The 26009-nt window shown below is 37.1% G+C and overlaps 1 protein-coding gene across 1 annotated transcript; it reads left to right on the plus strand.

The window, feature by feature from the left end:
• Positions 1-5585: 5585 nt before the first annotated feature.
• LOC147004457 (vomeronasal type-2 receptor 116-like) lies at positions 5586-14736 on the plus strand. Its single transcript, XM_085838334.1, has 6 exons — positions 5586-5791; positions 8467-8749; positions 9184-9987; positions 12137-12214; positions 12929-13004; positions 13373-14736. Exons 1-6 carry the CDS (start codon positions 5586-5588, stop codon positions 14278-14280), a joined length of 2355 nt encoding a protein of 784 aa, XP_085694460.1. The 3' UTR covers positions 14281-14736.
• Positions 14737-26009: the final 11273 nt, after the last annotated feature.

Genomic DNA, 26009 nt, shown 5'->3' on the forward strand with positions numbered 1-26009 from the left:
CCTCAACAGAGGAATGGATACAGAAAATGTGGTACGTTTTCACAATGGAGTACTACTCAACTATTACAAGCAATGAACTCATTGAATGGAAGAAACTAGAAATTCTCATCCTGAGTGAGGTAACACAGTCACAAAAGGACACACATGGTATGCACTCACTGATAAATGGATATTAAACCAGAAGCTTGGAATAATCAAGTTACAATTCATGAACCACATGAAACTCAAGAAGATAGAAGTCCAAAGTGTGGCTACTGCAGTCCTTTTAGAAGGGGAAACAAAATATCCATGGGGGAGATACAAAGTGTAGAGCAGAGACTGAAGGAATGACCATCTAGAGACTGCCCGTTCTGAGGATCCTTCTCATATAAATTCACCAAACCCAGACTCTATTGTGGATGCCAACAAACTAACAGGAGCCTGATATAGCTGTCTCCTGAGAGGCTCTGCCAGTGTCTGACAAATACAGAGGTGGATGCCCACAGCCAACCAATGGAAAGAGCCCAAGGTCTGCAATGGAGGAGCTAGAGGAAGAAATCAAAGAGGTGAAGCAGCTCACAGTATCATTGGAGGAGTGAAATATGAACCAACCAGTAGCTCAAAGCTTCCAGGGCCTAAACCACCAGCCAAAGAGTTCACATGGAGGGACCCATGGCTCCAGCTGCAAATGTAGTGTAGGATGGCCTTGTTGAAGATCAATGGGAGAAGAGGCCCTTGATCCTGAGAAGGCTCTATGCTGAAAGGATGTTTTCAGAGGGGGAAACCAGGAAGGAGGATGACATTTGAAATGTAAAATTTAAAAAATCTCATAAAAAAAGGAAAAAAATGGAAAAATTAATGGGTTTCTTTTTGGCAATAAAGAGTTTATCTAATGTCTCCACATCCAACATTCATTATAAAATGCTTTATAGTCATAGTTGGGTGTATTCCATACCAGGATTTTCATAACAAGATTCATATTCATTGGAGCATAATGTAACTGAATATTTGGTACTCTACACATGAGCAGGTCCTATCATAGCAGTATATGTCAAGAACAGCTCTTCTGTAATGAATGATTATTAACAAATTGACTTTGATCTAAATTCTTATGATAAGCTCTCTGATTCAGAGGATCTCTCTAAAGTCACACTATAAAATCAATACATAACTCTTGCTTTTGTAAAGGTTACTTTAAAAAAATATGGATTGTTTTACCAATATTTTAAGCAGATATATATTACATGAATCAAATTAGAAAAAGTCATTTAGAGAATAGATTGAACAGATTTTCTCACAATTGAACCACATGAAAGGATGAGAGCTCGGGTACTTTTCTCTTCAGCAATCATTGAAAAGTATGTAGGACACAGTATTACTTGCATAAAATACACCATGATGATTAAACATTTATATTTACCATAAAGTTCAGGTTTCTTCCTCAAAATCATGTTATGTAAATATGTTTGAATGATTCAATCCCATTGACATAAAAGGGATTTCACTATCTGGTATAGTATATTCAGGAAGAATAAACATATGTAAATGCATACAGTACTTAAGGTATCTAATAGACCTCACAAACAGTAGACATCTGGAATGGGACTTTGATCCCTAATGCACACACCTAATTAAAAGAAAAAAATCTGGGCTCATGACTGTGGAATAAGTAGTTATGTATGGCAAACGATGATCAAAAGACTGAACAATTCATCCAATTGAAAGACTTAAATAATCTTGAATTGGAAAAAGTACCTGTCTCTGATTCTGACAGTTGTTTTCCTCTATTAAAGACACGTCAGACACACAAACTGCTGATTCAGGATGCGTAGGATGTCACTCTCAGGGGTTGGTTTTCAGAGGAGTTCAGAGAATATAATGTCTCATAAGAATAATTTGCTCTGAGTTAGTACAGTCTGATAGCCACTGTAACTAGAAGAACAAACTGGGAATATAGTAAAATATTAAACAGATATAAACTGGGAAATATCATTTCCTTCCTGACTCTTTATGGTCTCCTTTTGGCAAGCCAAAATCCAATAAAATAAAATATAAAAATTCACACTATACTAGCTTTGGACTTGCCTGCTCCTGTCTCCCAGGATGGACAAAATAATGTACTAGAATCCTCATCATTCAGGAATTATGATAAGCAGGAAAGTTCCTTAAATTCACAGTGGCACCATTTTCTGTTATTCACTACTGGGAAGCCAGACTCAAGTATGTCTACTCCAGGAATTTTCACATCACTGTTCCGTGACTCACTGTGCCAGTCCCAGGACCACATCTTCCTTGCTGTTTTACAGTGAGATGAAAAGCCAGCTTCCTTAGGTCTCTCTCTTATTTCTCTATGCCTTCCATTCTCAATCTCAAGGAGGCTCCTCCACCATCTTGCAAACATAAATATGGGTGAACTCTCTAGGGACTGTTTGAAAGCCCTAAGAGCAGTTGGTGTTGTTACAACACTGATGACATCACAGGGGTTACAAAGATCTCCAGGATACAATAGAATGTTCAGACAAGGAATTGTTTATGTCACGTGAAACAGGCTTTGCCTTTCTGTTAAAGTTCTCCCTCTACTGAACAGAAGCTGAATTGCCTATCCTGGAGACTCTCCTGGGACATAAATACTGATCACCTCCTTTTCAAAAGCCAGAGATCTCAGACAATGAGCTTTTTTTTTTCCGTGTAAGAACAGTGGGAAAATGGTGTGCTTTATTTCCAAAGGGGTTAACTAGAAAAAAGATTGACAGGATCAAGAGAAGAGCAAGCCCATCAAGTTGGTAGCAGAACACATGAGATGTCTACTTTCATCCTATGCCTCAATGGTACATACTTATCATAAGTACCTCATGTGCTTATCTCTGTGGAGGTCCTAAATGATGTGGGTATTCAGCCAAAGGGTTCCCCTATGTTTCTAATTATGGAAGAGCTCCTGTTAGGCATGTAGGTTGATAGGGCTGGGAGGTACACCCTGCTTTCATAGGTTCAGACTGCAGATGTCCTTCAGGTGTAAATTTTTTATATAATATTGAAATTCTAATTTTGGTGTTCAATATTAGTGTAGTTATGTATATCGGACAATGAAGATCGGAACGGAAATTGGACCCCTTATTGTAAGCTAAGTTCTACGTATTAAGGGATTTTAGGGGATACCTTGGAAGAATCACCATCAGCCATCCTGCATGGACATTGAGTGTGAGTGAAGTAATATGTCTTGCGAATTATGATGCATTGGGTTAAAAATCCTGTGTCTAAACAAGCTATAACATGTCAGATTTAGTTTCATTAGAATAAGTTGAATTTTGTACAAAAATCATTTAAATTATATTAGACTAAGATGATATTTGTAATGAAACTGAAATTATATTTGTTGGTGCATAGTTGTATAATGGGCATCCCATTGCCTTTCAGATATCTGTGGTTCATGAATAACATCTTTGCTATCACATATATTTTAATGAAAGAGGATGACCTTCAATCCATGTAGATTGATGAGTGCAGATACTCAAAAGTGCTTCAATGCTTTGTATAAATAGTACTTCTGTGCCATATCAAACCTTGTTTCAAGTGATTGAAGAATCACAAATCAGTATCTGATTAATGGGGAAAAACAGGATAAGAATGGTTTATAATAAATGACATCAGAATTTAATGAATATACAGCAGCAACACTTTTAAGACAATTCTCTGACATGAAAATAGGATAGAGGCCATCACCTGTTACACATAAAATATCATGGAATCAGATATCTGATTTCAACAAGAAATAAAGGGATAAGCAACTAGAAAGAATCTATGAATATTATCTGTGAAACAGAAGAAAACTTTGTTTTATAAACTCAAAATGTACTGTAGTGGATAGCTTAAGATTGCAACCCAACAGAAAAACTTAAAGGAAAATAGAAACCAAATATTGCCTTGATAATCAAGAAGGACACGATGATGTGTGCTCTGCCTTCTTGCCTCCAAATCAAGTACATAATATGAGTTTTAGGCAAAAAGAAAAGAGATTTTAAGAAATACTATTTTTGTTGCAAGCAACATGGAGGATGTCTCTGCAGCAAAGCACATGGAGCCTCACCTCCAAATCTGAGCAAAACAAAATTCAAGATTATTAAAGACCTGGATGTTTGACCTATAGTCTTGTTTTAATGAGTATTGAATGGATCCCATTCCATTGCTCATGTGCTCCAAATGACTTCCAAAAGACTGCCACAGCCCAGGATGGCACAATAGCAGTCACAATGGAGTGAAGAGTCTGCCTCCATGCACATTCCCAGTTAATTTGACATGGTATTAGAACCAGGTATATAATAATTATAGAATATGACAACAGGACACTTCATTTTCCCAGTCTATTGGTTTGTACTGAAACAATTTGCACTGAAATAGTCGTAATTCAACCAAATTATGAAACAAATGTTTATTCATAGTAACAAAGATAGTAAATTAAATTCCATAGCAGGATTTTATTATAATCCATTGACATACCAACCATTCCAAAAATGAAGTTGAAGACTCACTTAATTCAGTATGGATATTTTGAACAAAAATATAAGGTAGTTAAAAAAATAACAAATCAAATCAATCCTTCATCTTTGTCACTCATTGCAATCTAACCGAATTAGTAGCTAACATCTATGTTATTGAAATGTAATCTAAGATAGAAATATTTCAAAACAAATGCCAAGTAGAAATAAATGAAAAGTGTGAGGTATATACCAGCATTAGCAATAAAATTCTATCTCTTAAATGGCATTCTTTCCCTTGAATAAAATATATGAAATTAGCCTCTAACTTCTTAATGAGGTGTGAACAAACATCAACCAAAGAAATATTTCATTAAATGTCATTGACTGCCAGGGACTGATTATCAGGAAAGAGATCAGCATATCAGTGAATGTGTGCACAGGTACTGATATTTGACCAGATGGGTGTTGAATCTTTAAAATCCAGGCATTTTTGGAATTAGCATATTGACATGTTCTGCAGATGGCAGGAATCACGGGAAGTTTGAGGAGTTTTTGGAAACATGAGTGGCATACAATAGTATATGAACAACAGAGAGCATGGTCAACTCCAGGCTCAATGTTGCATGTGAGACTGCCCTTCCCTAAACTTGACAATGTGTTACATAATGTTCCATGATTAAACTCAACATCTGAATGATATGGAACTTTTATGACCTTCTCAACTTCTGTCACAGTATAGAACTTCTGATGAAATCGATTGTGTTTGTGCATAATGGCTGTTGACACTTGGTCAGGTATGAACTATGCAGGAGAAGTTTGTCCTTGGGATTTACTCTATGCACATGAATGCAGTCATGGCCCCTGAGGGTAGAAAACATGATCTCAAAACATGTTTTCAAAAATAAGTTGATGAAAAGTTTTCAGACCTCAGATGTAGAGCCTGAGGCCAGAATTTTCCCTATGTATCTAGGGAGCCTGACATAGGAGAAATAGAAAGGAACTGTGAATATAATAAGTGGATCTCCAGACAGCAGTAGCCTTAAAACAGACACATAGGTGTAACTGTGTGTGTGATGTCTTTCTACATCAGAAACGGATTTCACAGCAGCTCCATCTTAGATCCTAGCAGACATGAAGAAGGTCTGTGCTTTCACTATTTCATTGTTGTTTCTGAAGTTTTCTCTCATCTTGTGTTGTTTGACTGAACCAAGCTGCTTTTGGAGGATAAAGAATAGTGAAGATAATGATGGAGATTTGCAAAGGGAATGTCATTTTTACCTTTGGTTACATGATGAACCTATTGAAGATAATTTTTATAATTCAGATTTAAGTTTTCGGTAAGTCATTAACATTATTTCCTTTGTCAATGTCACTAATTTGACATATTTAGCTGTATATACAAACTGTGGGTTCTGTTCTCTTCCTCACCATGTAACTTTAAGAACCCCTGAAAACGAATTATTATTTCAATCACTATTTTAATACTTCGAAATGTGTCACAGTTTAGTAGAGTTTTAGTGCAATTTTATACTCCAGTTTACAATACTGGACAATGTGAAGGTCTGGATTCTCTCTCTTGAGTGTTTTTGGATAATATATGTTGAAAGATATCTCTTCATCTGCCTTGAATTCACAATCCCCTCCTTTGTCAAGAACTCAATATGAAGAGACTGCATCACTGCCTATATTCAATTGTCTGCCCACGCCTCATTATGATCATGCATCTAAATGCCTTCAAAAAAGTGTTACCTAATTCTGGTTTCCAACAGATGAACATGCATTGTTTCATTGAAATATTTGTGAATATTTTCATCTATTATACCTGGTTAAATATATAACATTACTTATATACTTGTGAATATACATATACTTTGCTTTAAAAATAGTCTTTAAATGAGTCTCATCCTGCAGTTCTGAATTTGATACTGAATAAGGAAAAAGAATGCTAATCTCATATTCTCTTACCAGAAAAATCTTTTTATCCAATTACACAAATGCACAGGCACAGATTAGGCTTATTATCACTATCAGATACAAGGTCAATATTTCTGTTAACTACTCAATAAACTTAACATTTTTTAGTAAGTAAAATTTATTCACAATTCCTTTCCATTCATCCTATGTCATGTGTCCTGGATACATAGGGAAAATTCTGGCCTTAATCTCTACATCTGAGGTCTGAAAAGATAAGTCTAGGAGAATTGTATTCCAGTGTAAAAGAATCTGTTCTCCATGTGGCTATTAGGTCTGAGAAACAAAGTGTGAGATGTTATCATTTGTGGCTGCAGATCATGCGGGAAAAGAGTGTTGAAATCATTTACCTTTTAGCGAATCAATGTGCCTGCTACTTCTTTCTTTTATAAACCAAGGTTTCTTGTGCTTTTATGTTTTTGGCTCTCATCCCATCCCCTATTCAATTTTCATGTCTTTGGGAATAAAGGAATACTTTTTTTCAATTGGTAGCCACAGTGCACTGTACACTCTGTTTGTGATGGTTGCTTCACATTATTATCCTTCAGTGTTAGGTGAGTAGGAATTATATTTCTGATGTATTCTGCATTTTTTCCACACCTATTGGCAAAAATTGTGGAAATTCTCATTGATGACAATTGTTTAAGCCCAAATAAGTTTTAAAATTACAAATATATGAACTTTTCTGGATTAGAAAGAAAAACTTAGCGCTGAACTCTTAATTGAAAAATACAAATTTTAGCAAAAGACCATGTTTGGTGTCTTTACTCCTGATAAGAGGCAATAGAGAATAACAGATGAACTGCCAACTGTGCTGGGGCAGAGAAGCTCTCTGTGCTCAGACATCACTTAAAGGATCTCAAAGTATTAGGAAGATTGAGGTATTAAAAGAAATGTGATAAAACTTTTACAAGATAGAAATAGTAAGAACACACTAAAAGGCAACATGAACTTGATGTGTACAAGACCCTTCTGGTCATATGGTATATTGTATCATTGTGTATATCTTGAAATGGATAAATAAAATTAAATAAAATGGATATTAAAATGAGTAGCCTGATTGGTGATATTAACATTTGAATATATTAAAAGCATGATCTAAAAACATACAAAACAATTATAAAACATGTTCTAACATATTATTCATAATTTTCTTCCTGTGAATAAAATTAGCAATTTCATAATGCTTAAGTTCATAGAGTTTTTGTTATTTGGAAATATGTAAAATATTCTTACTGATAAAATATTTTCTCTACTTGAAACACTGATAATCTTCTTAAAGTAAGCTGATTATTTGTCAAGAAACACAACTATATAGTGGGTTTTGAATACTCTCATACTGTCAGGTGGTATCTAATAAGGGCTTTTGAATATATTTCTTAATGATTCACTATATAAAATTTTATGCTCCTTTATTATGCTTAATTCCCAAAGAGTATTTTGTATGTTTTGTAATAACTTAGTAGTGAACATTAGACATAGTATCCTCAGTTATGGATATTATTAAATATTCATAAATGATATTTTAGTATCCTCAGTTATGGATATTATTAAATATTCATAAATGATAAAAGGATAAGAATAAAAAAGTTGAAAAAAACAAATATATTAGTTGATACCCAAAGTTTTCAATAATATTAAGATGATTGATGTATAAATTGCAGTTAAATAAAAATTATAAGGACAATCTGTTAGGTATTTCATATGTAGTGGAAGTCATGCTCTTTTATATATCTGTGGAATTACATCTCCAAGGTTATTTTATAGCAGTCTCACACAATAGGACTGTAATTTAGTTCAAGGATGGCATTCAGAGATAAAACAATGTTTATTTATTTTCATGAATACAAAATGTATCATATCACAGTGCCCAATGTGTATGAATTCTTAAATTGTATTCGGCTCTAAAGCTCCCTAATATATCAGGCTTATTTCAAGACATTTAGACAGAAATTTAGTATATCTCACATTACAAACTTTACTGCAGTTGAAATTTTATATTTCACACATCTCCCTTAATCATCACTATGCCCTCTTGTAGAATTGCAGCAAGTGAATATGAGCTTCTTCTGGTAATGTTTTTTGCTACTGATGAGATCAACAAGAATCCTAATCTTTTACCCAACATGACTTTGATGTTCTCCATCATTGGTGGAAACTGTCATGATTTATTGAGAAGTCTGGATCAAGAATATAAAGAAATAGATGGACATATGAATTTTGTTAATTATTTCTGTTATCTAGATGATTCATGTATGATAGGTCTGACAGGACCATCATGGAAAACATCCTTAAAACTGGCAATGCATTCTTCGATGCCACTGGTAAGAATTTGTGACACTGAATGGGTTAAGAACATTAAATTACATTTACAGGTGCCTTCAAGAAAACTTGGACAGAATGCATTTATGAGTTGGCTGCTACACAAACACACACACATACACACACATTTATATATATACATATATAAATATTTATATAAATACATATATAAATGTGTGTGTGTGTGTGTGTGTATGAATTAAATAATCAGTTCATAGATTTACTGTACAGACAGGTAAAACTGTGTACTTGGAATTTCAGACTTGTCAGGAATATTCTAGAATCTAATAGGAATGATACATGACATGTATAGTACAATCTTACTCTTTTTATCAGGATTTCAGGAAGGTGAGTATCATTACTTGTATATGAGTACAAACATCCTAATAATCATATTCCTCATTGGAAGTTTCATCCTCTCTTCTACATCCTTTAGGTTTTCTTTGGACCATTTAATCCTAACCTACGCGACCTTGACCGGTTACCTCATGTCCATCAGGTAGCCACCAAGGACACAGTTTTATCACGTGGCATGGTGTCATTGATGTTTCATTTTAGATGGACTTGGATAGGACTGGTCATCTCAGATGATGATCAGGGTATTCAGTTTCTCTCAGATTTAAGAGACGAAAGCCAAAGGCATGGGATCTGTTTAGCTTTTGTTAATATGATTCCAGAAAACATGCAGATATATATGACAAGAGCTACAATATATGATAAACAAATTATGACATCTTCAGCAAAGGTTGTTATCATTTATGGTGAAATGAACTCTACTCTAGAAGTCAGCTTTAGAAGATGGGAAGAGTTAGGTGCTCAGAGAATCTGGATCACAACCTCACAATGGGATATCATCACAAATAAAAAAGAATTCACCCTTAATCTCTTCCATGGTTCTATTACTTTTGCACACCACAGAGTTGAGATTCCTAAATTTAGGAATTTTATGCAAACAAAGAAAACTGCCAAATACCCTGTAGATATTAATCATACTATATTGGAGTGGAATTATTTTAATTGTTCATTCTCTAAGAACAGCAGTAAAATGGATCATATTACGTTCAACAACACATTGGAATGGACAGCTCTGCACAGCTATAATATGGCCATGAGTGATGAAGGTTACAATCTGTACAATGCTGTTTATGCTGTGGCCCACACCTACCATGAATGTATTCTTCAACAAGTAGAGTCTCAGCAAAAGGCAAAACCCAAAAGACATTTCACTGCTTGTCAGCAGGTAAAGTGTCTTACATTGCATTATGCTTAGATATATCAATGTGATCTTTTAAATGGACCCAGAGGAACAACTGTACATTGGTTAGAGATTATTCTTTAAATTCTCTAATAAACCGTTTGCATGGATGAATATCATGCACAAAGATCATATTTAATAGGAGGCAATACATTTTTATGAATATCAGTGAGTTTTGTGACAAGGTGTCTCACATTTCACTAAATGAGTTCAAAATTTAGAATAGGAGCCAAGAGTTTTATCATAAAAGCCTAAGTGATGACTAGACTGGAATGTTTGGCTAAAGAATAGTTTCTCAGAAATTGATCCATGTGCTGTGCTTATTATTTAGCCATTTACATTAACAATTTACAATAACATAAATGACTAAGACTGTACGTTTTATTAAGTTTACGTTTAATATATGAATATACTATATGTACATGAAAATGATTTGTTTATTTTCACAATTACCAGATATTCAGACTTCCCCTTCAGTCTCTCATATACTGTTTCATTTTTTAAAAAAGTATTTTTGACAAGAATCTTCACACAGACACTCACATAAACAGACAGACACACACACACTCACACTCATGCACTGTGTTACTTATTTACTAGTAATCATTTTTTCTAGCACAATTTATCATCTATCATTTATATGAAGTATATAAATTTTCATTTATCAATGAGTTATACTGTTTTTTTCTACACACGTTTATTTCAATACATCTGTTTTTTCTGAAAGTCATTAAGAAATTAGGGAATTCTCAATTTTGCATTACCTTTATTGTTATGCTTTATTGATATTGGAAGCATGAATCTCTTCTAGATGTCTTTCTTGATGAAAACCAGGGTATTTACGAACCCTGTTGGAGAACTGGTGAACATGAAGCATAGGGAAAATCAGTGTACAGAGTATGATATTTTCATCATTTGGAATTTTCCACAAGGCCTTGGATTAAAAGTGAAAATAGGAAGCTATATACCTTGTTTTCCAAAGAGTCAACAACTTCATATATCTGATGATTTGGAATGGGCCATGGGAGGAACATCAGTGGGTATACCATAATTTTTATTTTTCAGGATATATAGATTTTTAAATATGAGATTGTGTGTTTAAGACCAATTGCTACTTTTGCAAAAGACCATCCAAAGTTACAATAATCAAACTTTGATAATGCTCAACTTCAAGTATATCTGGTAATCGATGGATCAATGGCCTCTGAATTCCATGTTCAATAGTACCCAAATTGTCTATTACCTACAATACAGGAATATATATAATGGGTTTATAGTATAATGTATATGTACATATGATTAATGAAAAAAATTAACTATTAACATGTTTTTTTTAATTCTGTAGAAACATATTTATAACCTAATTAAGTATATCATGGACTCTTTAACGTAAATGTTTCTCCATATTGAAGGTTTTCTCTTTTTAATTTATATATTTTATATTGTTTTTTTATTTATTTACATTTAAAATGTAATCTTCCTTCGTGATTTCCCCTCCTCCGTGGAGGATTGCCTTATCTGGCATCAGTGGGAGGGGAATCCCTTGCTCCTCTGAAGGGTTGATGCCCCAGCACAGGGGAATACTAGAGTGATGAGGCAGGAGTGGGTGGGTGTGGAGCTCCCTCATAGATGCAGGGGAAAGAGAGTAAGGGATAGTGTGTTCAAAGTTTTCTTTTACACTTAGGAGTACTTCATTAATTTTATGGGAGTCTTATATAAAATATTTTGTTCATAGTCATCAAACTACTCTCTCTTGATTTACCCTACATTCTCCCTCCATATATCACAGTATTCTTTTTTGTAATTTATAAATCATGAGAGAAAAACTTGTGCCACCTAAACATTCTTTTTGGATTGATCAGTTTAGGAAGGTACACTTTTAAATTGCTACAACCTGAATGATACATAAATAATATTAAATGACGTAGTAAATTTTGTGTGACAATCAGTGTGTTGGAGGTAACATGATTAAAATGTGCCTGATATTGTAAAGTGATACAAGTTATCAGAGGAATATGTATAGCCATTTCTGTTAGTGCTCCATATATCAATCTATGGGTCATTATTCATATGATAAATACATGAAATACACACACTCACATGCATATTATATAATATTTATGCACTGCCTCAGGTTCCCTCCTCTGTGTGTAGTGTGATATGTACTGCTGGATTCAGGAAAATTTTTCAGAAAGAAACATCAGACTGCTGCTTTGATTTGAAACAGGTACATGCTTGCATGCAGAAGAAAATTTGATAAATTTGAATACCTTCTCTATCCAAACTAGAAATATGAAATGGCCTAGATGCGAACTAAAGACCTAACATCTCCATGACTGAAAACATAATCAGTTAAATAGTGCAAACCTCTTTTGGAACCAGTAAAAAACTTCCAATATCTTCTTGAAACAAGGCCTTTCTCTCAAATTATGATGGTTACTGTTTTCATATTATATAGAAAGTATTTAGGAGGACATACCTGTATAACAATGTTTTAAAGAAACATTTTAGATGTAATAATCTATGCATATGTTTATTTTTCTTTGATTTGTTGCACATAGAAAGTTGACCACCTGATCAGTCCAAAATCTTTCCCTCTATCACCCAGCTTACACTGTGAAAAAGACCAGATGCTCAGGATAACAGTTGTTGTTTAATGAAATATATTTTAAGAGGTTAGATGGTCAGAGGATTAAGTATTTCCTCTTAAAGAATTAGAACAAGAGTGAAGATTTCAAAATGCAGCAAGAGATGGCTTAGAGCTTAGCTAAGGAAAGAGGGATAAATGTGAACATCCATAAGCTTCCTGCCATATAGCATGGAATGTGTATTTGGCAAGATAGAGATTGGAAAACAATGAAAGGGACATGCATAGGTCTATGAGGCCTACAGTTTCAAGAATGAAAAAATTCCTTTATGTAAACAGTATGTGAATGAGAAATTGTATCTTCTGGTTCCTATGTGGAGATACAGACAGAGGCACAAACCACAGAGCAAACAAAGTACGTGATGCATTTCATCAACTGACACCAGTACCGATGTCTGCACACTACCCTTGTCTGTGAATAGTGAATTTATTTTTACAAGAATTAAATAATCTGAGATTATGCATATAATTATTCATCATATTTTTGTTTTTGTTCAATAAGAATATTTTTCTTTTCCACTTTCCATGATGTTTTTTTTTTTTTTCAATCACAATGCATAGGTCAATACTGGGCAATTTTATGTTAGTGGTTCTACAGCAAAAAGGAAGGGAATAGATCATCAACACTAAATTATTTATTAATATTTGCTATGAAAAACACAAATATAAAATTATTACCTATGCAACTATGATATCGTATAAGGGTTTATGTCCATTTACCAGCAGATATGGAACAGTGTGTGAGGTGTCCAGATGATAAGTATGCCAACATAGAGCAAACCTACTGCCTCTCAAGAGCTGTATCATTTCTGACTTATGAAGATCCACTGGGGACGACCCTAGGCTGCATGGCAGTGTCTTTCTCGGCCATCACAATTCTAGTCCTCGTCACATTTGTGAAGTACAAGGATACTCCCATTGTGAAGGCCAATAACCGCATTCTGAGCTACATCCTGCTCATCTCTCTAGTCTTCTGCTTTCTCTGCTCCCTGCTCTTCATTGGACATCCCGACCAGGTCACCTGCATCCTGCAGCAAACCACATTTGGAATATTTTTCACTGTGGCTGTTTCTGCAGTGTTGGCCAAAACAATAACTGTAGTCATGGCTTTCAAACTCACTACTCCAGGAAGAAGAATGAGAGGGATGTTGGTAACAGGGGCACCTAAGTTGGTCATTCCCATTTGTACCCTAATCCAACTTGTTCTCTGTGGAATCTGGTTGGTAACATCTCCTCCCTTTATTGACAGAGATATACAATCTGAACATGGGAAGATTGTCATTCTTTGCAATAAAGGCTCTGTCATTGCCTTCCACTTTGTCCTGGGATACTTGGGCTCCTTGGCTCTGGTGAGCTTCACTTTGGCTTTCTTGGCTAGGAACCTTCCTGACACATTCAATGAAGCCAAGTTCCTAACTTTCAGCATGCTGGTGTTCTGCAGTGTCTGGATCACCTTCCTCCCTGTCTACCACAGCACCAGGGGTAGGGTCATGGTGGTTGTGGAGGTTTTCTCAATCTTGGCTTCTAGTGCAGGGTTGCTAATGTGTATCTTTGTCCCAAAGTGTTATGTTATTTTAGTTAGACCAGATTCAAATTTTATACAGAAGTACAAAGATAAATTTCGTTATTAAAATATTCATAATATGAAAATGTTAGATGATACTCAACATATTTTTTCTTTGTCTTAACAAAAGTAGTACTTAATCTTATAAAAATTTAAATAATATACAAATTTGAACTTACAAACATGGTCTCATTCATAAGGACACAATTTTGAAGATATTGAGAACCAGGAATCTCAATTGTGGAAACGCTACCATCATCCTGACCTGCAGTTTTGTATGTAAACCATGAACTTAATTAATGATTAATATAAGGTGACCATACTGACTGTGAACACTACCATCTCTAGGCAAGATGTTTTTGGAGTTATAAGATAAAGGTCTGAAGACAACATGGTTGTAACGCCAGTAATCGACATTTTCCCTCATGCTTTCATGGAGTTCCAGCATCCAATTTCAGGCCTTGGCTTCATTCAATATACTGTGACCAAGGTACATAAGTAAATAAACACTTTCCTCACAAGCTTCTTTTGATTGCTATGTGTTTTTTTTTTTCAGCAACGGAATATAAAATATCAACAAAATGGTAAATTGTTTCTGTTGAGATTTAGAATATCATCGATTCGTGATGCAATAGAAGGCACTCATTTGAAAAGAGAAACAAGCGTGAATATTAGCAGTATGAAGTACAGTGACAGCACAGAAGAACTGTACTTTGGAATAGCTTTAAAATGTACTGGGCAGATGTTAAGAATGTCAGATAACATTACAAAAAAGAAATATTTTATTAAAGGGACTATGCATATCAAATTGTGCCTACAATATAAGGCTCTTTACATTTATGTGAAAAGACACAATGAGGAGCAATGGAGAGACCTGGGAAGGAAAGTGGACAGGGTGGGGGAAATTGGGGGAAGAGGGGATCAGGGTCTGGTATTGGCTGAGGGAAAAGGACTGAAACCCTGAGGGCCAGCAGAAAGAATGTAAACAGGCAACCACAGGAGAGAGGAGGTTTGGGGAAACCCAGGGTGCACCAGAGACCTGGGAGGTGATAGAATCCCAGGACTTAAAGGAAGGGACCTTATATGAAATACCTGACAGTAAGGAGAGGGACTTTTGAACCCACCATCAGCAGGAATATCAAGTATGTGATGGGGTTGCCACCCCACAGACACAATTCTGACCCATATTGTTTCTGTCTTAAAGAAGCATATGGATAGAAATGGAGATGAGCCTGAGGAAAGGAAGGTCCAGTGACAGGCCAAAGTGGGGTCCAGCTCAGTGGGAGGGCCCAAGGCCTGACACTATTACTGAGGTTATAGAAAGCTCACAAAAAGGGGCCTATCATGACTGCCCTCCAAAAGACCCAACAACAGCTGAAAAGGTCAGGTGCAGATATTTGCACCCAACCAATGGAGAGAAACAGCTGACACCTGTTGTTGATTGAGGGAAGCTGAATGAAGCTGCTGAGAAGGGCCATCCTGTATGAGAACCACCAGTCTCAGGTAATCTGCACCCCTGAGTCTCTCAAACACTGCACCTCTTAACAGGCAGTTTACACCCGCTGATATGAGACCCCTAACACACATACAGTAGAAGACTTCCAGGTCTGTGTTCATTCAGAGATAATGCACCTAATCCTCAAGGGACTGGAGGGCCCAGGGCATATAGAGGTCAGGTGAAGTGGGTGTGGAGGTATCCACATGGAGATGGGGTGAAGGCATGGAATATGGAGCATTTAGAGGGTGGATGGAGCTGTGGTGAATGGAATATGTAGTGTAAAATATAAATGAAAAATAAAATTAAATTTAAAAAGAAATGTAAAGAAATAAATAATATACCCAATGATAAATAAATAAAGGAAGAAAGGAGAGAGAAGGAGAGGGAGAAGGAAAGGGAGAGGGGAAGGGGCAGGCAGAGAGGCAGAGGGGAGACAGAGAGAAAGAGAGAGAGAGAGAGAGAGAGAGAGAGAGAGAGAGAGAGAGGGAGAGGGAGAGGGAGAGGGAGAGAGAGAGAGAGAGAGAGAGAGAGAGAGAGAGAGAGAGAGAGAGGACATCCTGAGTTTTGCAATAAAATGGATGGAAATAGAAAATATTATCCTGAGTAAGGTAACTCAGACCCAAAAGGACATGCATGGCATGTACTCAGTAATAAGTTGATGTTAGCCAAAAAAGTACACAGCACCCATGAAACAGTCCATAAAACTCAAAAAGTTTAACAAGATGGAGGTCCCAAGTTAGAATGCCTCCATTCAACTTGGGAAGAAGAAGAAAGAAATCACATGGGAGGGAGGCAGGGATGGAAGGAACTGGTTAGGAAATGGGACAGGAAGATAGAGAGGAGAACATGATAAGGTATTGGGTGGAGGGAAAAGATTGAAGCCCTGAGAGCCAGCAGAAAGAATGGAAACAGGCAACTTTGAGAGGTAGGAGGGTGGGAGACCCTGCAAATTGTTCCCGAGAACAGGGAGATGAGAGACTCTCATGACTCAAAGGGAGTGACAAAGAAATTCTGTGCAGTAGGTAGAGGGACCTTGTAGACCCCACTTCCTGGAGAAAGATAGGGCATCAATTGTTCGATGGCGTTTCCATTCTACAGTCAAAACTCTAATCCATAATTGTTCCTGTCAAAAAGAACTGCAGTGAAAAAAAATGGAGAGGAGACTGAGGAAAAGGAGGTCCCACCACAGGCTCAAAGTGGTGTCCAACTCAAGGGGAGACCCAAAGGCCTGACCCTATTACAGAAGCCATGGTGTTCTCCCATCACTGCCCTCCTAAAGACCCAACATGCAGCTGAAAGAGTTAGATGCAGATATTTACACCCAACGAATGAAAAGAAGCTACTGACCCCCTTGGTTGAATTATGAAAAAACTGGAGGAAGCTGAGCAGGAGGGCAACCCTGTATGAGTACCAGCAAGTAGTCTCAATTACCCTGGACCCTGAGATCTTTTAGACATTGGACCACAAACCATGCAGTACATCAGCTGATATGTGACTACCAACACATATACAGCAGAGGAGTGTGGGGTCTGTGTTCAGTTAGAGAACATGAACCAAACCCTCCAGAGACTTGAGGCCCAGAGAACGAGGAGGACTAGAGGGGTCCAGTGTGGGGAGAAACCCTCAGAGATATGGGGAGGACATATGGGATATGAACAGTGATAGGGTAGACCAGCAGGGTGATAACGACTGTAGTATAAGAAAGATTATATAAAAAATTTAAAAATGTGTATAAATTGCCTGATATGATAACTAGATATAGAACTCCAGTCCTCAACCAAAAGAAAACATAGCCTTTTTCATTGATTTATTTGCTTCTTCCTTCATTTATTCATTTACATATTCACTTTATATGTCTTGGGTAGTGGTGGTTCCTTCTATCCACCTAGTCTCCCTTCAAACAGCCCCACTCCTCATTTACCCACTTCTTCTCCTCTGAGAAGAGGGATTCCTGCTTTGGGTATGAACATACCCTGGCCCATTAAGTAACTGCAGTACTAGAATCATTCTCTTCACCATCTTCAAGTGAGTCTGGACAACACAGTCCAGTCAGGGTGAGCAGGATACAGAGACAGGCATCAGAGACAGGGACAATGCCCAAACCAGTTGTTGTGTGACACACAAAGACAATGCTGTACATGGTTTAAACATGTTTGGAGGCCTATATCAAGCCCATGTTAGCATTTTGGTGGTTTGTTGTTGAATCACAGTGAGTCCTCAAAGGACCAGGTTGGTTGTTTCTATTGGTCTTCTTGAGTCTCTATCTTCTTTGGGTCCAGGGATCCTTCCCCCAGAAGAGACGTTCTGCATCCGGCCCAATGTTAAACTGTGTGTCTCTGCACTTGTTTCCATTGTTGGATGGAGCCTCTCAAGCCCAGATATGCTAGGCTTCTGTCTTCAAGTATAACATGGTGTCATTAATAGTGCCAGGGATTGGTTTTTGTTCATGATATGGATCATCAGTTGTGCAAGTCGTTGTTTGGCCATTCTATCAGTTTCTGTTTCATTTTTTCACTGAATGTCTTGTAGACAGGACACCTTTTGGGTTCTGTGCATGTTTTGGTGTCTTCATTCATCCACTGGGAGTCCTGCCAGGTTATATGAGGTGACCACATTGGCCTCCATATCTCCCAATACTAAGAGTCTTATAGATTCAAAGGAGACAACTTCCAGCATGGCCCCAGGCACATCTTAAAGATGCCACCATACCACACACCAATTATTTCCTTTCTCTTCACACTGCTCTCCCTCCATATGATGTCCCAACCACAGCCAGTCTCATACCATGCACTGCCAACATATACCTTCAAAACAATTTTATTTTGCCTTCTGAGTGAGATTCAAACACCTTCCCTTGGGCCCTCCTTTTTATTTGTCTTCTTTGGTTTGTGGACTATTTTATATTTATCCTGTATGTTGTGGAAAAGATGCACTAATAAGTGAAGACATACAATGCTTCACTTTTTCATTCCGGGTTACATCACACAGTATACTATTCATCAGTTTTCTCAATTTGTTTGCAAAATTAATCATGTCTTGTATTTAGTAGCTTAATAGTATTTCATTGTATAAAAGAGAAGCATCTAATTCACCCATTCTTCAGGCGAAGGACATGAGTGTTGTGCCAAGTCCCCAGTTATTAAGAACAAAGCTGCTAGGAATATCGTTGAACAAGTGTCCTTGTGGGGTGGCAGAGCAAATTTTGGTTAAATACTCAGGTGTGGCAAAACTGGTTCTTAAGATAGAGCTAATGACAATTGTCTGAGGAACCACAATATGCCATTCTGAAATAAATGTAGAAGTTTGTATTCCCATGTGTACTGGCTAGTTTTGGGTCAACTTGAAACAGCTGGAGTTATCACAGAGAAAGGAGCTTCAGTTGAGGAAATGCCTCCATGAGATCCAACTGTAAGGCATTTTCTCAATTAGTGATCAAGGGGGAAAGGCCCCCTGTGGGTAGGACCATCCCTGGGCTGGTAGTCTTGGGTTCTATAAGTGAGCAGGTTGAGCAAGCCAGAGGAGGCAAGCCAGTGAAGAACATCCCACCATGGCCTCTGCATCAGCTCCTGCTTTCTTACCTCCTTGAGTTCCAGTCCTGACTTCCTTTGGTGATGAACACCAGTATGGATGTGTAAGCCGAATAAACTCTTTCCTCCCCAGCTTGCTTATTGGTCATGATGTTTGTCCAGGAATAGAAACCCAGACTAAGACAAATTGGGGTATTCCTGTGACAACATGACCATTTTTTGGGGGAGGACTGTGGAAGGACTTTGGAACGTTGGGCTAGAATATCCATTCATTGTTAAGAGCTCTGTCAGATGTTGTGTAGGAGCTTGGAAGATAATGTTGAGAACAGTGCAGAAGATGGAGGCCTGGATTGTGAAATTTCAGAGGGAAAATTAAAGACTCTCTTCAGGGCCATTGCTGTTTTGATTGTGAAGATTCTGTAGTTCTGGTTAGCTGGGGCTGAAGAATCAGCTGTGATTAATAAGATACCAGAACTACTAAAGCAAAAACTTTGCATTACTGGGACTATTGATGCTGCTTAGCTGGAGCTAAGAAATTAGCCGTGATTAAAAAGAGACCAGCATCATTGAGGTGACATCTTCTGGGAAGTGTTTTCTGAAAGCACAAAGAGGCTGTGTTCCAGAGATAGCCAAGGTTGTACTCCTGCTGCAGCGGGACTTGGTAATGTGTAAGGGTCACCCAGGTGGTACTGGTTTTGAAGGCATGAAGCGGTTATGCCGAGCAGCTGAGGCTCGGCACATTGAGATGGCATGGAAGGTCATTGGTGAAGGTGCAGCCTGAGTTGCAATTGTAGGCCCAGGACTGAAGGGGGTCACGCTGGGTTTTGGAGATGCCAGTACCATGAGATGACCACCAAGAGCAGCAGCAGCAGTGGAGTACAGGCATCTGGAGCCTAGAGGACGACACGTGTGCTACAAAGGGCCTGGCTGGAGAAGTGACCCAAGCCCTTGGAGGAGCCCAGAAGATCGTGAGTTGGATCCCATACATTGGACGGTTGGAGATTGATTTTTGCTTTTGATTGTGACTGTGCCCTGATATTTTCCCTCTTGAAGGAAGAAACTGTTTTAGTGGAGCCCACAGTTAAGAGACTTTTAATTGTAAAAAGACTTTGAATTTTAAAAAAAGATGGATATTTTAAAGAGATTGAAATTTTAAGAATATGTAAAGACTGTGGGACTTTTAAGTTATTTAGATCTTGGGGATGAGTAAGAATGTAAGCGTTGAGGATTACTAGTGATGTGTTTGTGTGTCAAGTTGACAAGGGGTCAATTGTACTGGCTGGTTTTGTGTCAACTTGACACAGCTGGAGTTATCACAGAGAAATGAGCTTCAGTTGAGGAAATGCCTCCATGAGATCCAGCTGTAAGGCATTTTCTCAATTAGTGATCAAGGGGGGGAAGCCCATTGTGGGTGGGACCATCTCTGGGCTGGTAGTCTTGGTTCTATAAGAGAGCAGGCTGAGCAAGCCAGGGGAGGCAAGCCAGTAAAGAACAGCCCTCCATGGCCTCTGCACCAGCTCCTGCTTTCTGACCTGCTTGAGTTTCAGTTCCTGACTTAATTTGGTGATGAACAGCAGTTATGGAAGTGTAAGCCGAATAAACCCTTTCCTCCCCAACTTGCTTTTTGGTCATGATGTGTATGCAGGAATAGAAACCTTGACAAAGACAATCGCCAAAGGAAGTCAGGACAGGAAATCAAGCAGGTCAGGAAGCAGGAGCTGATGCAGAGGCCACAGACAGAGGGAAGTTACTTACTGTATTACTCAGATTGCTTTCTTGTAGAACCCAAGACTACCAGCCCAGGGATGGCACCACCCACAATGGGCCTCCCCACCTGATCACTAATTGAGAAAATGCCTTGCAACTGGATCTCATGGAGGCCCTTCCCCAACTGAAGCCCCTTTCTCTGTGATAACTCCAGCCTGTGTCAAGTTGACACACAAAGCCAGCCAGTACAGTATTTGTTATGAGCAGCCTCTCTCGGGACACGTTGAATTGCCTTTTAGAGACCCTGAGAGTTCATCAAAGCCAGCTCAGACTTCTGGACTCCAGCACTAGGAGAAGATGAATGGGTGTGGCTTTAAGGCAAGAGATTTGTGATTTCTTGCACAGGAGTTTGTCTCCCTTTCTCATTCACATAGTTACCACGGAGCTTATGGACACTGGCCTTCAGAGCAAGTACATCAACATCAAAGTGGTACCTAGCATCTTCTGGGAGGTTGAGCAATAGCATGTGCTGGATACTCAGCAGATGGGATTGTATGGCTTAGAGGAAGCAACTCACTGTTCTCTCACTGTCGCCCCCAATTTGAACAGGAACTGACTCTGAGTTAAGATGATGAGACATGCAGAAGAGTTCCTCAGAGAATGTGTGTGTATGTGTGTGTGTGGAAGGCTTTTATGCACATGATGTCAAGCACAGGTGGGACTCGACATGGTTAAACAAATGCTTCAGTTCTCCACTGCCCACTAAGAGTCCAATTCTCTCTTTCTGTACCCTACTGCCTTCAACTCCAGGGAGGAACTGACAGCCCTATCATTCACTGAGAGAAGAAAGCCAACTTAACTGTACGTCTAAGTTCCAGAGAATGGCAGTAAATGGTGGTTGAAAGCTCAACTTGATCATTGAGTAGCCTGATAACTTTGGACAAGTCAGGCAACTTCCTCGTGCCGGTGGCAACATCTCTGTGCCCCCAGCCACGCATGGAAATTAGTGACTGAACACACACTTACCCAGAGAGTGTTCATAGAAAGCTGAGATGGAGTCAAAAATGACCATCTCCTCCAGTAGTTTCCTGGCTGGTCTCCTGCCCAAAGACTCAAACCCATCCACACTTGTCCTTCCAACCCCAACTTTCATACTTCTAAAACCTGCATCTTTTCTCATTTTCCCTTGTCCAAACCTTCCACGTCTTTGGCACCTCCCATCGAAGTGTATCAAAAAGAAATTTAGCATGGATTCCAGTGCCCTCCAGAATTTCCTTCTTGGAAAGGGGGACAAAATATTCACAGGAGCAAATATGGAGGCAAAGTGTGGAGCAGAGAGTGATGGAAAGGCCATCCAGAGACTGCCCCACCTGGGGAGCCATCCCATATATAGTCACCCAGACACTACTGCAGATGCCAAGAAGGGCTTGCTATTATTACTTTACTTACTTGTTATTAAAGTAAGGGAGATGTTTGAAATATAAAATTTCAACTGCAGTACAGTTTGTAATATGAGATATGCTAAATTTCTGTCTAAATGTCTTGAAATAAGCCTCATATATTAGGGATCTTTAGAGCCGAATAAAATCTAAGAATTCATACACATTGGGCACTATGATATGATACATTTTGTATTCATGAAAATAAATAAACATTGTTTTATCTCTGAATGCCATCCTTGAACTAAATTACAGTCCTATTGTTTAAGACTGCCATACAATAACCTTGGAGTTGTAATTCCACAGATATATAAAACAGCATGACTTCCACTACATAGGAAATACCTAACAGATTCTCTTTATAATTTTTATTTAAATGCAATTTAAACATTAAACTTCTTAATATTATTGAATACTTTGAGAATCAACTAATATATCTAAGTTTTGTTCAACTTTTTTATTTCTATCCTTTTATACCCTAAAAATATCATTAATGCATATTTAATAATATCCATAGGTGAGGATACTATGTCTAATGTTCACTACTAAATTATTACAAAACATACAAAATACTCTTTAGGAATTAAGCATAATGAAGGAGCATAAAATTTTATATATTGAATCATTAAGTAATATTTTCAAAAGCCCTTATTAGATACAACCTGACAGTATGAGAGTATTCAAAACACATTATATAGTTGTGTATATTGACTAACAATCAGCTTACCTAATGAAGATTATGAGTATTTCTAGTAGAGAAAATATTTTATCAATAAGAATATTTTACATATTTCCAAATAACAAAAAGTCTTTGAACTTAAACATTAAGAAAATACTAATTTTATTCACAGGAAGAAAATTATGAATAATATTTTAGAACATGCTTTGTATTTGTTTTCTATGTTTATAGATGATGCTTTTAATACGTTCAAATGTTATATCACCAATCAGGCTACTCATTTTAAAATCCATTTTATTTAATTATATTTATCCATTTCAAGATATACACAATGATACAATATACCATATGGCCAGAATATTATCTTCTCTTGTACACATCAAGTTAATATCACTTTTTAGTGTGTTCTTACTATTTTTATCTTGTAAAAATTTTATGAGTTTTCTTTCAATACCTCAGTCTTCCTAATAATTTGAGATCCTTTATGTGATGAATGAGCACAGAGATCTTCTCTGCCCCAGCACAGCTGGCAGTTCATCAGTTATTATTCTCTATTACCTCTCATCAGGAGTAACGACACCAAAGATGGTCTTTTGCTAAAATTTGCAATTTTCAATAAAGAGTTCAGCGCTAAGTTTTTCTTTCTAATCCCAAAAGTATATTGACACAGTTCATATATTTGTATTTTTAAAACTTATTTTAGCTTAAACAATTGTCCTCAATGAGAATTTCCACAATTTTTGCAAATAGGTATGGGAAAATTCAGAATACATCAGAAATAAAATTCCTACTCACCTAACAGAGAAGGATAATAATGTGAAGCAACCATCACAATCAGAGTGCACAGTATACTGTGGCTACCACTTGAAAAATATATTCCTTTATTCCCAAAGACATGAAAATTGAATAGGGGATGGGATGAGAGGCAAAAACATAAAAGCACAAGAAACCTTGGTTTATGAAAGAAAAAAGTTGCAACCGCATTGATTCACTAAAAGGTAAATGATTTTAACACCTTTTTCCCACATTTTCTGCAGCCACAAATGATAACATCTCACACTTTGGATCTCAGACCTAATAGCCACATGGAGAAAAGGTTCTTTTCCACAAGAAGTACAATGATTCTCGTAGACTTATCTTTTCAGACCTCAGATGTAGAGATTAAGGCCAGAATTTTACCTATGAATCTATGGAACATAACATAGGATGAATGGAAAGGAATTGTGAATAAATATTAACTACTAAATAATGTTAAATTTATTGAGTAGTTAATAGAAATATTGACCTTGTATCTGATAGTGATAATAATCCTAACCTGTGCCTGAGCATTTGTGTAATTGGATAAAAAATTATTCTGGTAACAGAATATGAGACTAGCATTCTTTTTCCACATTCAGTATCAAATTCAGAATTGCAGGATGAGACTCATTTAAATACCATTTCATAAAGCAAAGTATATGTATATTCACAAGTATATAAGTAATATTATACATATAACCAGGTATAATAGACCAACACATACACACATATTTCCATGAAACAATGCATGCTCATCTATTGGAAACCAGAATTAGATATCACCTTTATGGAGGCATTTAGATTCATGATCATAATGAGGCGTTGGCAGATAATTGAATATAGGCAGTGATGCAATCTCTTCATATTGAGTTCTTGACAAAAGTGGGGATTGTGAATTCAAGGCAGATGAAAAGTTATCTTCCAACATATATTATCAACAAACACTCAAAAGAGAGAATCCAGACTTTCACATTGTCCAGCATTATGAAATGTAGTATAATTGCATTAAAACTATACTAAACTGCGACACATTTCAAAGTATTAAAATAGTGATTGATATAATACTTCATTTTCAGGGGTTCTTAAAGTTACATGGTGAGGAAGAGAAAGAACCCACTGTTTGTGTATACAGCTAAATATGTCAAACTAATGACATTGACAAAGGAAATAAAGTTAATGACTTACCTAAAATTTGAAACTAAATTGAAAAAATTACTATTAATATAAGGTAGACTGTAGACCTGTATACTGGGTAAATTAAGAGTCCTATTGTCATATTCTATAATTGTTATATACCTGGTGCTAATACCATGTCAAATTAACTGGGAATGTGCATGGAGGCTGACTCTTCACTCCACCGTGACTGCTATTGAAATGCCATCCTGGGCTGTGGCAGTCTTTTGGAAGTCATTTGATGCACATGAACATAGGACTGGGATCCATACCATACTCATAAAACAAGGCTACAGGTCAAATATTTAGGTCTTTAATAATCTTGAACTTGTATTTGCCCAGATTTAGAGGTGAGGCTCCCTGTGCTTTTCTGCAGAGACATCCTCCATGTTGCTTGGAACAAAAATAGTATTTCTTAAAATCTCTTTTCTTTTTGCCTAAAGCTCATGTTATGTACTTAATTTGGAGGAAAGAAGGCAGAGCACACCTGATGGTGTCCTTCCTGACTATCAAGGGACTCTTTGGTTTATATTTTCCTTCATGTTGTTCTGTTGGTTGGCAATCTTAAGCTATCCACTACAGAACTTTATGGGTTTATAAAACAAAGTTTTCTTCTATGTTTCACAGATGATATTCCATAGCTTCATTCCAGTTGCTTGTCCCTTTATTTCTTGTTGAAATCAGATATCTGTTTCTATGTCATGCTCTGTGGAACATGTGATGGCCTCTATCCTATTTTCATGTCAGAGAATAATCTTACGAGGGTTGCTGTTGTATTTTCATTAAATTTTGTTGTCATTTATTTGTAAACCATTCTTATCCTGTTTTTCCCCATTAATTAGATATTGATTTGTATTTTTTGAATCACTTGGTACAAGGTTTGATATGGCACAGAAGTATGATTTATACAAAGAATTGAGCACTTTTGAGTATCTGCACTCATCAATCTATATGGATGGAAAGTCTTCCTCTTTC

Source organism: Mus caroli, unplaced genomic scaffold, assembly GCF_978045245.1.
Source record: "Mus caroli unplaced genomic scaffold, Mus_caroli_1 scaffold_5, whole genome shotgun sequence".
NCBI classification, from domain to species: Eukaryota; Metazoa; Chordata; class Mammalia; order Rodentia; family Muridae; genus Mus; species Mus caroli.